Source organism: Wyeomyia smithii, chromosome 2 (genome assembly GCF_029784165.1).
Source record: "Wyeomyia smithii strain HCP4-BCI-WySm-NY-G18 chromosome 2, ASM2978416v1, whole genome shotgun sequence".
NCBI classification, from domain to species: domain Eukaryota; kingdom Metazoa; phylum Arthropoda; class Insecta; order Diptera; family Culicidae; genus Wyeomyia; species Wyeomyia smithii.
Window position 1 is genome coordinate 16,800,414 of NC_073695.1, and position 13,727 is coordinate 16,814,140.

Genomic DNA, 13,727 nt, shown 5'->3' on the forward strand with positions numbered 1-13,727 from the left:
AAAATCAATCGGTCACTTAAGGAGCGATGAGCGTTCTTACGCTGAGATGCTGAAGAAGACCGTGACCACTTCTACCATAACATCGAACCCCTTTGATCTGTTGTCCTCTGATGAAACCGATTCTGACGATTCACCAGCGGGAACATCTTATGCCAATCCTGGGGAGTCTAGGAAGAGGAAAAATGTTTCTTCTCCTAAACTTCCCCGTAAAGGTCCTAAGATTTCCCAAAGTGTAATGAAAAGTACGAACAAACCAAACAGTGCTTCGGAAAAACCGAAGCAAACTCCTCCTGGGCTTGCAAATTTAAAGTCCCAGAAGGAGTTCCCAGCACTGCCAGGAACATCGAAAACCCTAGTTGTTCCTTTTGCACTCCCAGTTGATGAAACAAACTCTGGATTAGTGAAATTTTCTGACATTGTGGACTGGATTTTTGAAACTTTCAATGTACTCGATCCAATTAAAATTTTTCTTACAGCATTCCTCCCAACAGTTAGATCATTTTTGAAGCAGTTGACTGCTCAATGGCCCCTCCTTGCAGCGATTGTATCCTTCGATGCCTGATTCATCTGCGTATACGAAGGATTCTATCTCTGTCTTACAGTGGAATTGTAGAAGTATTTTACCAAAAATGGATTCATTTAAAGTTTTAATCAATAGAAACAAATGCGATGCATTTTCCCTTTGTGAAACTTGGCTTACTTCAAATATTGATCTCAACTTCCATGATTTTAATATTATTCGCCTTGATCGAGACACCCCATATGGAGGAGTACTTTTAGGGATTAAAAAGTGCTATTCTTTCTATCGTATTAACCTCCCCTCGATTCCAGGCATCGAAGTTGTCGCATGTCAAATGACAATACAAGGTAAAAAGCTTTGTATTGCCTCAATACATATTCCTCCCAGAGCACAGGTTGGGCAACGGCTGCTCTTTGATTTAATAGAACTTCTTCCCTCGCCACGTTTGATTTTGGGAGACTTCAACTCTCATGGCGTGGCTTGGGGTTCCCCTTACAATGATAACCGCTCCTCTTTAATCTATAACCTTTGCGATGACTTCGACATGACTATTTTGAACAACGGTGAAATGACACGTATCCCGAAACCTCCAGCGCGCCCAAGCGCTTTGGATCTATCCTTATGTTCGACGTCGCTACGGTTGGATTGCACATGGAAGGTTATCCTCGATCCTCACGGTAGCGACCATCTGCCTATTCTTATTTCAATTACTAACGGGTCAACTCGCATGCGACCAATTGACATTCCGTATGACCTCACACGAAATGTCGATTGGAAGTTATACGAGGAAATGATTTCAAAAGCGGTCGAGTCGATTCAACATCATCCACCACTTGAAGAATACAACCTCCTCGCGGGCTTGATTCTCGACGCCGCGTTGCAAGCCCAAACGAAGAAATATCCCGGCGTAACGATCAAAGAACGGCCTCCCACTCCGTGGTGGGACCAAGAGTACTCCGATGTATACACGCAAAGATCCGACGCGTTTTTGGCCTTCCAGAAGGGAGGTATACCTGGCGACTATTTACGGTATTCGGAGCTTGATACCAAGCTTAAAAGTTTGGCTAAAGCAAAGAAACGCGGATATTGGCGTCGGTTCGTGAACGAGACGTCGAGGGAGACACCGATGAGCACTCTTTGGAACACAGCCCGAAGAATGCGGAATCGCGTAACGGTCAACGAAAGCGAGGAGTCTTTAAGTAGGTGGATATTTGATTTTGCCAAGAAAGTATGTCCGGACTCTGTTCCTGAGCAAAATATTGTTCGTGATGCGTCTCCGGGCCACGACGCGATAGAATCACCTTTTACGATGGCAGAATTTTCAGTTGCCCTCCTGTCCTGTAACAATAACGCGCCTGGGTTAGATAGAATCAAATTCAACTTGTTGAAGAATCTACCCGGCAATGCCAAAAGGCGCTTGTTGAACTTGTTCAATAAGTTCCTGGAGCAAAACATTGTACCGCAGGATTGGAGGCAAGTGAAGGTGATCGCCATCCAAAAACCAGGGAAACCAGCTCCTGATCACAACTCTTATAGGCCGATTGCAATGCTATCCTGTATCCGGAAATTGATGGAAAAAATGATACTCCGTCGTTTAGACCACTGGGTCGAATCAAATGGTCTACTATCAGATACTCAATTTGGCTTCCGCCGTGCCAAAGGGACGAATGATTGTCTTGCGTTGCTTTCAACAGATATTCAGCTGGCGTATGCTCGCAAAGAACAAATGGCGTCTGCGTTCTTGGACATTAAGGGGGCTTTTGATTCCGTTTCTATTGACATTCTTTCGGGTAAACTTCACCGACAAGGATTTTCTCCAATTTTGAACAATTTTTTGCACAATTTGTTGTCCGAAAAGCACATGCATTTTACGCACGGCGATTTGGCAAATTTTCGCATTAGCTACATGGGGTTTCCCCAGGGCTCATGTTTAAGCCCCCTTCTTTACAACTTTTATGTAAATGACATCGACGAATGTCTGGCAAATTCATGCACGATAAGACAACTTGCAGACGACAGTGTAATCTCTGTTACAGGAGCCAAAGCTGCCGATTTGCAAGGACCATTGCAAGATACCTTGGACAATTTGTCTGCTTGGGCTTTACAGCTAGGTATCGAATTCTCTCCGGAGAAGACTGAGATAGTAGTTTTTTCTAGGAAGCATGAACCTGCTCAGCTTTAAACACAATTAATGGGTAGAACGATTTCTCAGGTTTTGGTACACAAATATCTTGGTGTCTGGTTCGACTCTAAAGGCACCTGGGGTTGTCATGTGAGGTATCTGATGAAAAAATGTCAACAAAGAGTGAATTTTCTTCGTACAATAACCGGACAATGGTGGGGAGCCCACCCAGGAGACCTTATAAGGCTTTACCAAACAACGATATTGTCTGTTATTGAATACGGGTGTTTCTGCTTCCGCTCCGCAGCAAACACACATCTGATCAAACTGGAGCGAATACAATATCGTTGTTTGCGTATCGCCTTAGGTTGCATGCAGTCGACCCATACGATGAGTTTGGAGGTCTTAGCTGGAGTACTACCATTGAAAAACCGCTTCTGGAGCCTGTCTTCTCGTATTCTTATCAAATGTGAGGTCTTGAACCGTCCCGTGATTGAAAATATTGAAAGGTTAATCGAACTTAATTCTCAAACCCGTTTTATGACATTGTATTTCAATCACATGTCCCAAAGTATTAACCCTTCTTCGAATATTCCAAATCGTGTCGACTTATCAAATACTTCTGATTCTACTGTGTTTTTCGATACATCCATGATAGAAGAAACTCGTGGAATCCCGGATCATTTACGCGTGCAGCAGATCCCTAAAATTTTTTCCAATAAATATCGAAACATCAACTGCGACAAAATGTACTACACTGACGGATCACTTCTTGATGGGTCCACTGGCTTCGGTATTTTCAATAACAATTTAACCGTCTCCCATAAGCTCGATAATCCTGCTTCTGTTTACGTCGCAGAATTAGCTGCAATTCAGTACGCCCTAGGGATTATCGAAAAAATGTCCACGGACCATTATTTCATCTTTACGGACAGTCTCAGTTCCATTGAGGCTCTCCGATCGATGAAAGATGTTAAGCACTCTCCGTATTTCCTGGGGAAAATACGGGAACATCTGAGTGCTTTATCCGAAAAATCTACTCAGATTACCTTAGCGTGGGTCCCTTCTCACTGCTCGATACCGGGTAATGAGAAAGCGGACTCTTTGGCTAAGGTGGGCGCAACAAATGGTGATATTTATGAAAGACCAATTGCCTTTAATGAATTTTTCTCATTTGTACGTCAGAATACGATCATCAGCTGGCAAAATTCTTGGACCAAGGGGGAACTGGGAAGGTGGTTACATTCCATAATCCCCAAGGTATCGACGAACCCGTGGTTAAAGGGGTTGGATGTAGGTCGAGATTTCATTTGCGTGATGTCCCGGCTTATGTCCAATCACTACAGATTTGACGCGCATCTCCGTCGTGTTGGGCTCAGGGAAAGTGGTAAGTTTTCGAAAAAAGATTTTGGTCTATATAATGTAACCCTAATTCAAGGAGGATCACCCTAAGGACCAAACAAAAAACAGGTCTAAAATTTTTCGATAAAAAGAACAAGTATACCAATGTTGAGCATGATCTGAAAAAAATAAATCTGTTAATAAGACAAGTTTACGACATTGGGTGAATAAAATTTTCTGACATCTGAAATGAGTTCAGCCAATATTGGCATTATGTCATTTACAATCATTTTAGAAAGGCCTTTAGGTTTTTTTCCGACTTTTGTTCCGAAACCTGCCACTGTGCGGGGGATTGAAAATACTTTCGATGCTTTGTGTACAGATAATTCATCCCGGATTGCCTCCAACACTTTTTGCAGTTCATCCTTTGTACACCGCCGTGTGTCCGTCCGTTTTTGTAAGCTCGCGCCATCGGTGACAAAAGAATTTACTTCAAACTCACCTGACCATATCACCCCAAAAAAAACTGTCCATTTAACCCCAAACAGGACGCCTTTCTTAAAACGCAATTTTTTCCACTATTTTCGATCAAACTCTCGTAATCTCTTATCATCAAAATGTAGCCTTTTACTAGACGAATACGGCTGCAAAGCTGAATAGACTGAAAACTTTGAAGAAATTCTCAAAAAACCTTAAATATACGAGCGTAAAACTTGCAGTAACATCAACTTTTGATGTTTCCTTTGTTTACATTGAAACTGCGGTGCACCTATCACAGCAAACCATGAAATTTTTATGTTAGGTACAAAAGGATAAAATACTACATGAAACTCAAAAAAGTTTTACTTTACAAGATAGAGCCCCTGACCATTTCACCCCAGGGGTCCAAATTACCCCAAACTACCCTAATGCTAACTAAGAGAGTAGTTATTCCATAACGTCTGCTGTTCATATTCACTATGAAAAGTTCCTTCAATACAATTATTCAGAAATTGAATGTGTGATATTTACTTATTACTATAAAATTTGGAAATGGTGGTGCGAGGAATGGGGTGATATAGATAAGGCAACGCTACTCTTCGCTTCCATTCTATGCTTTACACACGTACAAAAATGCCTATTCTATGGATTTATTGCTCAAATCTACGGATTTTCTCTTAATAATATCTGGCATCTCAGCTCGTGATGAATGTGTGAAAAGGAAAAACAAAGAAAAAGAGGTACATATAAAATCTAACTTTGGAAACTGTAGCTCGCGTAGATGCACGGCAATTTTGAATTTCATACATAGAAAATACTAGAATTTTTGACTTTGTCCGATAATCCTGAGTGGGTGAGTACCCACAGGGATATATTCCGAATGGGTACTACAACCCACGTCAACCCCCGGCCCTGCTTCCTGGATATCCCATATTTGGCAAGCATTGTCACTAGTCTGCTACGCGAAACCATTTTAATTCAAGAACACATACTCAATGAATTTAGTTCATTTTTATATAGGGTCTCTCATTGAAGTAAAGGTCTCCAAAATTTGAAATCACTGTATTTGAATGAGTGGCAATAATGGTAACATGGATACATAAATTGTTTTGAACCACAAGGAATGAAAAACTTTTAGAACAGTTGAATTTTAAGTGATTCTTGATATTTTGATCGACCTATATCGTTTAAATTTACTTTATACAAACAGCACTTTACTATACAGAGAAATGAAAGAACTTACACTCGAAGTGATAAAAATGTTGAACAAATTAGTCTTGGATTTTATCAAATAAACACGTTTTATGATCATCTATCATTGCATTCTGATGCTATGGGATTTTGATAGAAAACGAATTTAGAAGTCGGAAGAAAGAACAAAACGACCATCAAATTCGTAATGCGTATAACTTAGAATACGCATAACAAAATCGTGTTATTGATGCTAATAACTTTTTTTAAGAAAACTTGAATCGATTGGTGTTTTGGGCCCAGCTATAAATAATACTTGAAAAATGTTTTATGAGATGCGTGATAAATTTGAATTTCTAGCCGTATGGTTGGTAGTCCTACAAAAAAAATTATCAATAAAACCCAATCATTAGCAAATGTAAGTACAATGTTTCCGATAAAGAGCACTTTTCATGAAAACCGCATTTCCGACACCCAAAAAATACCCTCGCTCTAAGGTTTATGGGTGGTGCTACCTTGTGACGGAGCCATTAGCGATAACAATTGAAAAGAAAACATTCCATCATTGCACCCTTACTTCCCCTTCGGAATCGAACGCAAACGATTAATTACTACCCCCTCAATGCTACCAAAAGTGCATTGCATCGCACCGCTTTTTATGTTGGCGGCAAAAATCATCACCTAACCAAATACGTATTATTAGTCCCAATCGGCGGGAAATAAAAACGTACGCATTCTCAATATCCCGAACGCCCCACCCGGGAACGACCCAATCGTTTCGACAGTACCTTGAGACCTGCACCTTTAATCCAAACAGTACGTAACCAGCCCCCATCGAATGCCAGCGAACTTGTGTGAGCCGCCCCTATTAGCGTCCCACCAAGCTCAATCAAGGCGTCCTTGCGCGGTCTGTTCGGTTCGGTGTCTCGGTTAGGCGGTCGAAGTTCAGTATATAAGGTGAAGGCACACAGTGCGGCCGCCGTACGTCACGAGATCCTGATGTGATGAGAACGCGAAAAGTTGCGGAAATTTTACCACTCGAACAATCCGCGGCGCTAGGGCAGTCCTCGTGCGATCCGTTATCCTGTCGTAGTCAAGCCACCGCCGGTGTCGGACGTGAGTGTGCGCTAGCCGCGCTACGGACAGAGCGTCGGAAAGGATACCTTCCAGTGCGTAACTTGGAAGCCCGATGTCACCGTATAATTGAACTTTAAAGCGAAAGTGAAACCGCGCCAAAAGTATCTCACGGTTCGGATGATTGTGCTTTTTTGGTCTTTCGTCTCATAACATCAAAACCGCGAGACCGCTCGGGACGGCTGGAGCGCGGCAAGGAAAAGCAAAGTTTTATCGATTCCGAACATTAAATACAAACACGCTTATTACTGTTTCCCACTGGAAAGGACTTCCCACGGGTTAGCAGTTCGAAGTTCGAAAGCTTCTTCCGATATCCGGTCACGGACGGTGGCTGGTTTAATCGGTTTTAAAGAAGCCCGAGATAAAAAGTGCACCGAGAGGGCGTCTTAATGAAACCGTGTCGTGCTTCCCCCGCGCAGTCATCAAACCGTGGGCCAATAGTCTGAGAATGAGTCTAACCCAAGCGTGTGGAGGATTATGAATACAGTGCTCTTTTATAGGTCAGTGCTAATTTTCGGATTATTCGAAGAATCGTGGTGTCTTAATGAGTCACAGCACGGGCGGCCACTAATTATAGGCCACATTGGGCGTCAAGCTCGGTTGCATGACATTGGAGAAACGGTGTGCAACATGGCCTTTCTTCTATATTACAAGTTCTTACGCCATGTTTGCAGTTTTTTTAGTTTTATTTTTTGTGAGAATTCAAGTTTTTTTTATTGTTCGGTTAGCAAGCTCAATGCACAATTCTGGAATGTGAACGAAACACGAACCTTTCCGATGATGATGAGTGATCTCTTGCACGTCACTGGCACGAACTTGACGGCTCGAATAGTCACGCTTGAGAATGCATCGTACATGAAAACCTGTAGAGAAGCATAATAAGTTCTACGACTTTTTTTTAGACTGCAACGTCTAATTAAAGTAGCATGTGCTGAAAAAAACCTAACTGTTACTCATTCAGTGAAAATTGTTCGGTTGAAAAATTCTACTTAAATCATGTTGACCCACCCTAAGGATCGAAACACGAAAAAAATAAAATAAAAAGCACCACGCCAATTCCTGAGACGCCTCGGGAGCTAATAATAACCCCCTATCTTTTGCAGTGTCTTCTATCTGTCATCGGCGCTATGGATTTACGTGGTTACCGGAGCATTAACTTATCGACTTCCAGCAGACGTTAAACTGTACGATAAAAATGTCAAGCCAAGTAAGTGAATGAATGGAAAGCGCGCTTTTCAGCTTTTTCGCCTAGGCAGAATGCGAAGAGCTGTTGCTTTGTCAGCCCCAAAAGCCTCAAATGGTAAACTAAATAATCGCGTGTCCTGGGCTCAGTGCCATCAGCAGGGGCGGGTGGAAGTTGAAGGTTCCGATGATGGAAGGATTCGTGTGATACGCTGTGTTGTAAAAGGCCTTGAAATTTGACGAAACTTTGTTACTACCTACGTCAAGGTTGGCGTTTAAAAAATGTTTGCAAGTTTGTAACTTACGCATGTTTACCGATGCTACCGGGTGTCATTCACTGTTTAATATATGTGAACCCTAAATCATACCCTTTCGGAGGCAGATTGTGTTCTTTGGATGGCTGGCTATATTCAGTTTTTCAATTCAAACAATGCTACTTATACTGTAACAAGATCGGTGAACGACATCGGAACAAAATGTTTAATTTTAATAAATGAAAAAGAGGAGTTCCTTTCGGCTTTGTAGTCTGTGTAAGAATAAGACGATGATTTTCATTATACATTTTAAAGACTGCAAAAACAAAACTCGTCTGAATAAACTACCAGTCGATAAAAATCATAGTATAAATGAAAACAAAAAACAAAAATTTACAATTGTATTGCCCGAAATTGATTCCCCTTATTTGCTTGAACTTTATTTGTTTCAAATCCAAAATTTCATAAAAAAACATAGGATCAAAATAGGTTCCGTTTAAGAAGGAGTTGGGTTACGACTAAGCTAAAAAGTCACAGGAATCGTTTAATTCTCTATATATTTATTTAGTATTGAAAAATACTTTATCTTTCAAGAAAAATGGGCTTTGATTTGTTCATTTTTAATTCTGATGATTTTTTACTTTGTCGTTTTGACGAGAAACACTTTCTCGACGGCTGATGTTCTATTGATACCTACATTGAAATAATACAAAACTGTAGGTATTTAGATTTCCCAACCTCACTTTTTATTTATTTAACAGAAGCTTCACACTGAATTGTTAGCCGACTATTTTAAAAATCAATTTAATTTCCCAGTCAAGGGACACTATTTCAATCACCCTGTACCTATTTTGAGTAGTTTACCTCTGTTCTGCAAAGGACTCTCCTGAATGGCTACAATTTAGGCTTTCGAATGTTGTTCATTCAATGATCCATCTGTGATGAACGGCATTTTGTTTGTTCGCAAAATTGCTAGTTAATCAAAGTTTTCGTCATTCTGTGCCGAACACGCATCAGTATCGGACGTGTGATCGGTGATCGCTCCGATAGAATATAAAACAAAAGACGTGTGAACAAGTGTTGGCATTGTTTGCCTGGTCGAGTGAAATAAATCCGAGTTCAAGGTCGCGCCTTTGCGCAACTGTTTCGCATCGTGACTACCAGCTGGTGCGTAAGCTGATTTGGCTGCTGGCTGAATTGTGCTACAGCAGTGGACGAGACACAAAAGAGGAAAAAGAAGAAGCCATCAGTTGACAGTGAGCTGTATCGCTGTGTGGAGTGATCTCACACCTGGCTCGCTGCTGGTGGCTGTTTGGTGCTGCTGTATTGGTGCTGCTGGCTGTAACGGCTGCAACTTCGAACGATCGGACAACCAACCTTACTGGAAGGGAGAAGTAAAAAGGTACGTGCTCTTGTCGGCGCTAGTGCGCTAGACTTAGCGGGATGGATGTAGATCCCTCGCCCCTCTGACCCTGACCCATCTGTTACCTCCTCCCCTGTTCATTCTTCAGTCCCCCCTCACCCCAGGCTTTACCCAGACGGAGCCCAGGGCAGCTATACTGTCAATTTTCGGCCAAAGGCGGGACCGAAATCGAAACAGTTGAACCTCTTGCAGATTTCTAAAGACCTGACGAAGGAGTACAAGGGCGTGACCGAAATTTCCAAGGTCCGGCCTAACAAGCTCCGTGTCGTGGTCAGTAACCTGAAAGAGGCCAACGATATAGCTTGCTCTGAGCTCTTCACACGCGAGTATCGCGTTTACATACCCGCACGAGACGTGGAGATCGACGGTGTCATAACCGATTCGAGTCTGTCCGTCGAGTGTATACTGGAAAGTGCCAAAGGGTGCTTTAAAAACAAAACCTGTCCCGATGTAAAGGTGCTCGACTGCAAGCAATTGCGGTCAGCATCGATCATCGGTGGCAAAACAGTATACACTCCGTCAGACTCGTTTCGAGTTACGTTCGCCGGGTCAGCGCTACCAAGCCACGTCTCGATCCACCGGGTTCGTCTCCCTGTGCGATTATATGTGCCTCGCGTCATGAACTGCCTGAACTGTAAGCAGTTAGGCCACACCGCCGCCTACTGCTGCAATAAGGCACGTTGTGGCAAGTGTGGGGAGAATCATGCGGATGATTCCTGCAGTAAAAATGCTGAACAATGCATTCACTGTGGGGAGAGTCAGTATGAGCTCTCGACATGTGCGGTGTACATGCAGCGCAGGGATAAAATAAAGAGGTCTCTCAGAGAGCGTTCGAAGCGTTCTTACGCTGAGATGCTGAAGAAGACCGTGACCACTTCTCCCATTACATCAAACCCTTATGATCTGTTGTCCTCTGATGAAACCGATTCTGACGATTCACCAGCGGGAACATCTTACGCCAATCCTGGGGAGTCTAGAAAGAGGAAAAATATTTCCTCTCCTAAACTTCCCAGAAAAGGTCCTAAGATTTCTCAAAGTGAAATTAAAGTTACAAGCAAACCAAACAGTGCTGCGGAAAAACCGAAGCAAACTCCTCCTGGGCTTGCAAATTTAAAGTCCCAGAAGGAGTTCCCAGCACTGCCAGAAACATCTAAAACCCCAGTTGTTCCTTTTGCACATCCAGTTGATGAAACAAACTCTGGATTAGTGAAATTTTCTGACATTGTGGACTGGATTTTTGAAAATTTCAATGTACGCGATCCAATTAAAATTTTTCTTACAGCATTCTTCCCAACAGTTAGATCATTTTTGAAGCAGTTGACTGCCCAATGGCCCCTCCTTGCAGCGATTGTATCCTTCGATGCCTAATTCATCTGCGTATACGAAGGATTCTATCTCTGTCTTACAGTGGAATTGTAGAAGTATTTTACCAAAAATGGATTCATTTAAAGTTTTAATAAATAGAAACAAATGCGATGCATTCTCCCTTTGTGAAACTTGGCTTACCTCAAATATTGATCTCAACTTCCATGATTTTAATATTATTCGCCTTGATCGAGACACCCCATATGGAGGAGTACTTTTAGGGATTAAAAAGTGCTATTCTTTCTATCGTATTAACCTCCCCTCGATTCCAGGCATCGAAGTTGTCGCATGTCAAATGACAATACAAGGTAAAGAGCTTTGTATTGCCTCAATATATATTCCTCCCAGAGCACAGGTTGGGCAACGGTTGCTCTTTGATTTAATAGAACTTCTTCCCTCGCCACGTTTGATTTTGGGAGACTTCAACTCTCATGGTGTGGCTTGGGGTTCCCCCTACAATGATAACCGCTCCTCTTTAATCTATAACCTTTGCGATGACTTCGACATGACTATTTTGAACAACGGTGAAATAACACGTATCCCGAAACCTCCAGCGCGCGCAAGCGCTTTGGATCTATCCTTATGTTCGACGTCGCTACGGTTGGATTGCACATGGAAGGTAATCCTCGATCCTCACGGTAGCGACCATTTGCCTATTCTTATTTCAATTAATAACGGGTCAACTCGCATGCGACCACTTGACATTCCGTATGACCTCACACGGAATGTCGATTGGAAGTTATATTGTTGATTGCGGGAGAATTTATCTCGCAAGGTGCATTAAAAACGCCGTAGAAGTGCGCGGGTATAACCAATCATGTTGGTGTCTTCTACAAAAAGTGCGCAAATTCAATTTCCGCACTTTTTGTAGAAGATATTACCGCGATTGGACGTACCCGCGCACTTTAACAAGAATTTTTCGCGAGAAAATTTGTCGCAATCAACAATACGAGGAAATGATTTCAAAAGCGGTCGATTCGATTCAACATCATCCACCACTTGAAGAATACAACCTCCTCGCGGGCTTGATTCTCGACGCCGCGTTGCAAGCCCAAACGAAGAAATATCCCGGCGTAACGATCAAAGAACGGCCTCCCACTCCGTGGTGGGACCAAGAGTGCTCCGATGTCTACACGCAAAGATCCGACGCGTTTTTGGCCTACCAGAAGGGAGGTATACCTGGCGACTATTTACGGTATTCGGTGCTTGATACCAAGCTTAAAAGCTTGGCTAAAGCAAAGAAACGCGGATATTGGCGTCGGTTCGTGAACGAGACGTCGAGGGAGACATTGATGAGCACTCTTTGGAACACAGCCCGAAGAATGCGGAATCGCGTTACGGTCAACGAAAGCGAGGAGTCTTCAAGTAAATGGATATTTGATTTTGCCAGGAAAGTATGTCCGGACTCTGTTCCTGAGCAAAATATTGTTCGTGATGCGTCTCCGGGCCACGACGCTATAGAATCACCTTTTACGTTGGCAGAATTTTCAGTTGCCCTCCTGTCCTGTAACAATAACGCGCCTGGGTTAGATAGAATCAAATTCAACTTGTTGAAGAATCTACCCGGCAATGCCAAGAGGCGCTTGTTGAACTTGTTCAATAAGTTCCTGGAGCAAAACATTGTACCGCAGGATTGGAGGCAAGTTAAGGTGATCGCCATCCAAACCAGGGAAACCAGCTTCTGATCACAACTCTTATAGGCCGATTGCAATGCTATCCTGTATCCGGAAATTGATGGAAAAAATGATACTCCGTCGTTTAGACCATTGGGTCGAATCAAATGGCCTACTATCGGATACTCAATTTGGCTTCCGCCGTGCCAAAGGGACGAATGATTGTCTTGCGCTGCTTTCAACAGATATTCAGCTGGCGTATGCTCGCAAAGAACAAATGGCGTCTGCGTTCTTGGATATTAAGGGGGCTTTTGATTCCGTTTCTATTGACATTCTTTCGGGTAAACTTCACCGACAAGGATTTTCTCCAATTTTGAACAATTTTTTGCACAATTTGTTGTCCGAAAAGCACATGCATTTTACGCACGGCGATTTGGCAACTTTTCGCATTAGCTACATGGGTCTTCCCCAGGGCTCATGTTTAAGCCCCCCTTCTTTACAACTTTTATGTAAATGACATCGACGAATGTCTGGCAAATTCATGCACGATAAGACAACTTGCAGACGACAGTGTAATCTCTGTTACAGGAGCCAAAGCTGCCGATTTGCAAGGACCATTGCAAGATACCTTGGACAATTTGTCTGCTTGGGCTTTACAGCTAGGTATCGAATTCTCTCCGGAGAAGACTGAGATAGTAGTTTTTTCTAGGAAGCATGAACCTGCTCAGCTTCAAACACAATAAATGGGTAAAACGATTTCTCAGGTTTTGGTACACAAATATCTTGGTGTCTGGTTCGACTCTAAAGGCACCTGGGGTCGTCACGTGAGGTATCTGATGAAAAAATGTCAACAAAGAGTGAATTTTCTTCGTACAATAACCGGACAATGGTGGGGAGCCCACCCAGGAGACCTTATAAGGCTTTACCAAACAACGATATTGTCTGTTATTGAATACGGGTGTTTCTGCTTCCGCTCCGCAGCAAACACACATTTGATCAAACTGGAGCGAATACAATATCGTTGTTTGCGTATCGCCTTGGGTTGCATGCAGTCGACCCATACGATGAGTTTGGAGGTCTTAGCTGGAGTACTACCATTGAA

General features: G+C 42.7%; 1 protein-coding gene across 3 annotated transcripts in view; it reads left to right on the forward strand.

Moving 5' to 3' along the window:
• Positions 1 to 6,608: 6,608 nt before the first annotated feature.
• LOC129722660 (glycine receptor subunit alpha-2-like) overlaps positions 6,609 to 13,727 on the forward strand; it is a 35,038-nt gene continuing 27,919 nt past the window's right edge. The window contains exons 1-2 of one of the 3 annotated variants that reach the window (XM_055676280.1): positions 6,609 to 7,288; positions 7,892 to 7,995. In XM_055676280.1, coding sequence (XP_055532255.1) covers positions 7,266 to 7,288; positions 7,892 to 7,995 — 127 coding nt within the window. In that variant the 5' untranslated portion in view covers positions 6,609 to 7,265. The remainder of the gene's footprint in view (positions 7,289 to 7,891; positions 7,996 to 13,727) is intronic. The other 2 variants (XM_055676279.1, XM_055676281.1) reach the window with 2 other exon arrangements.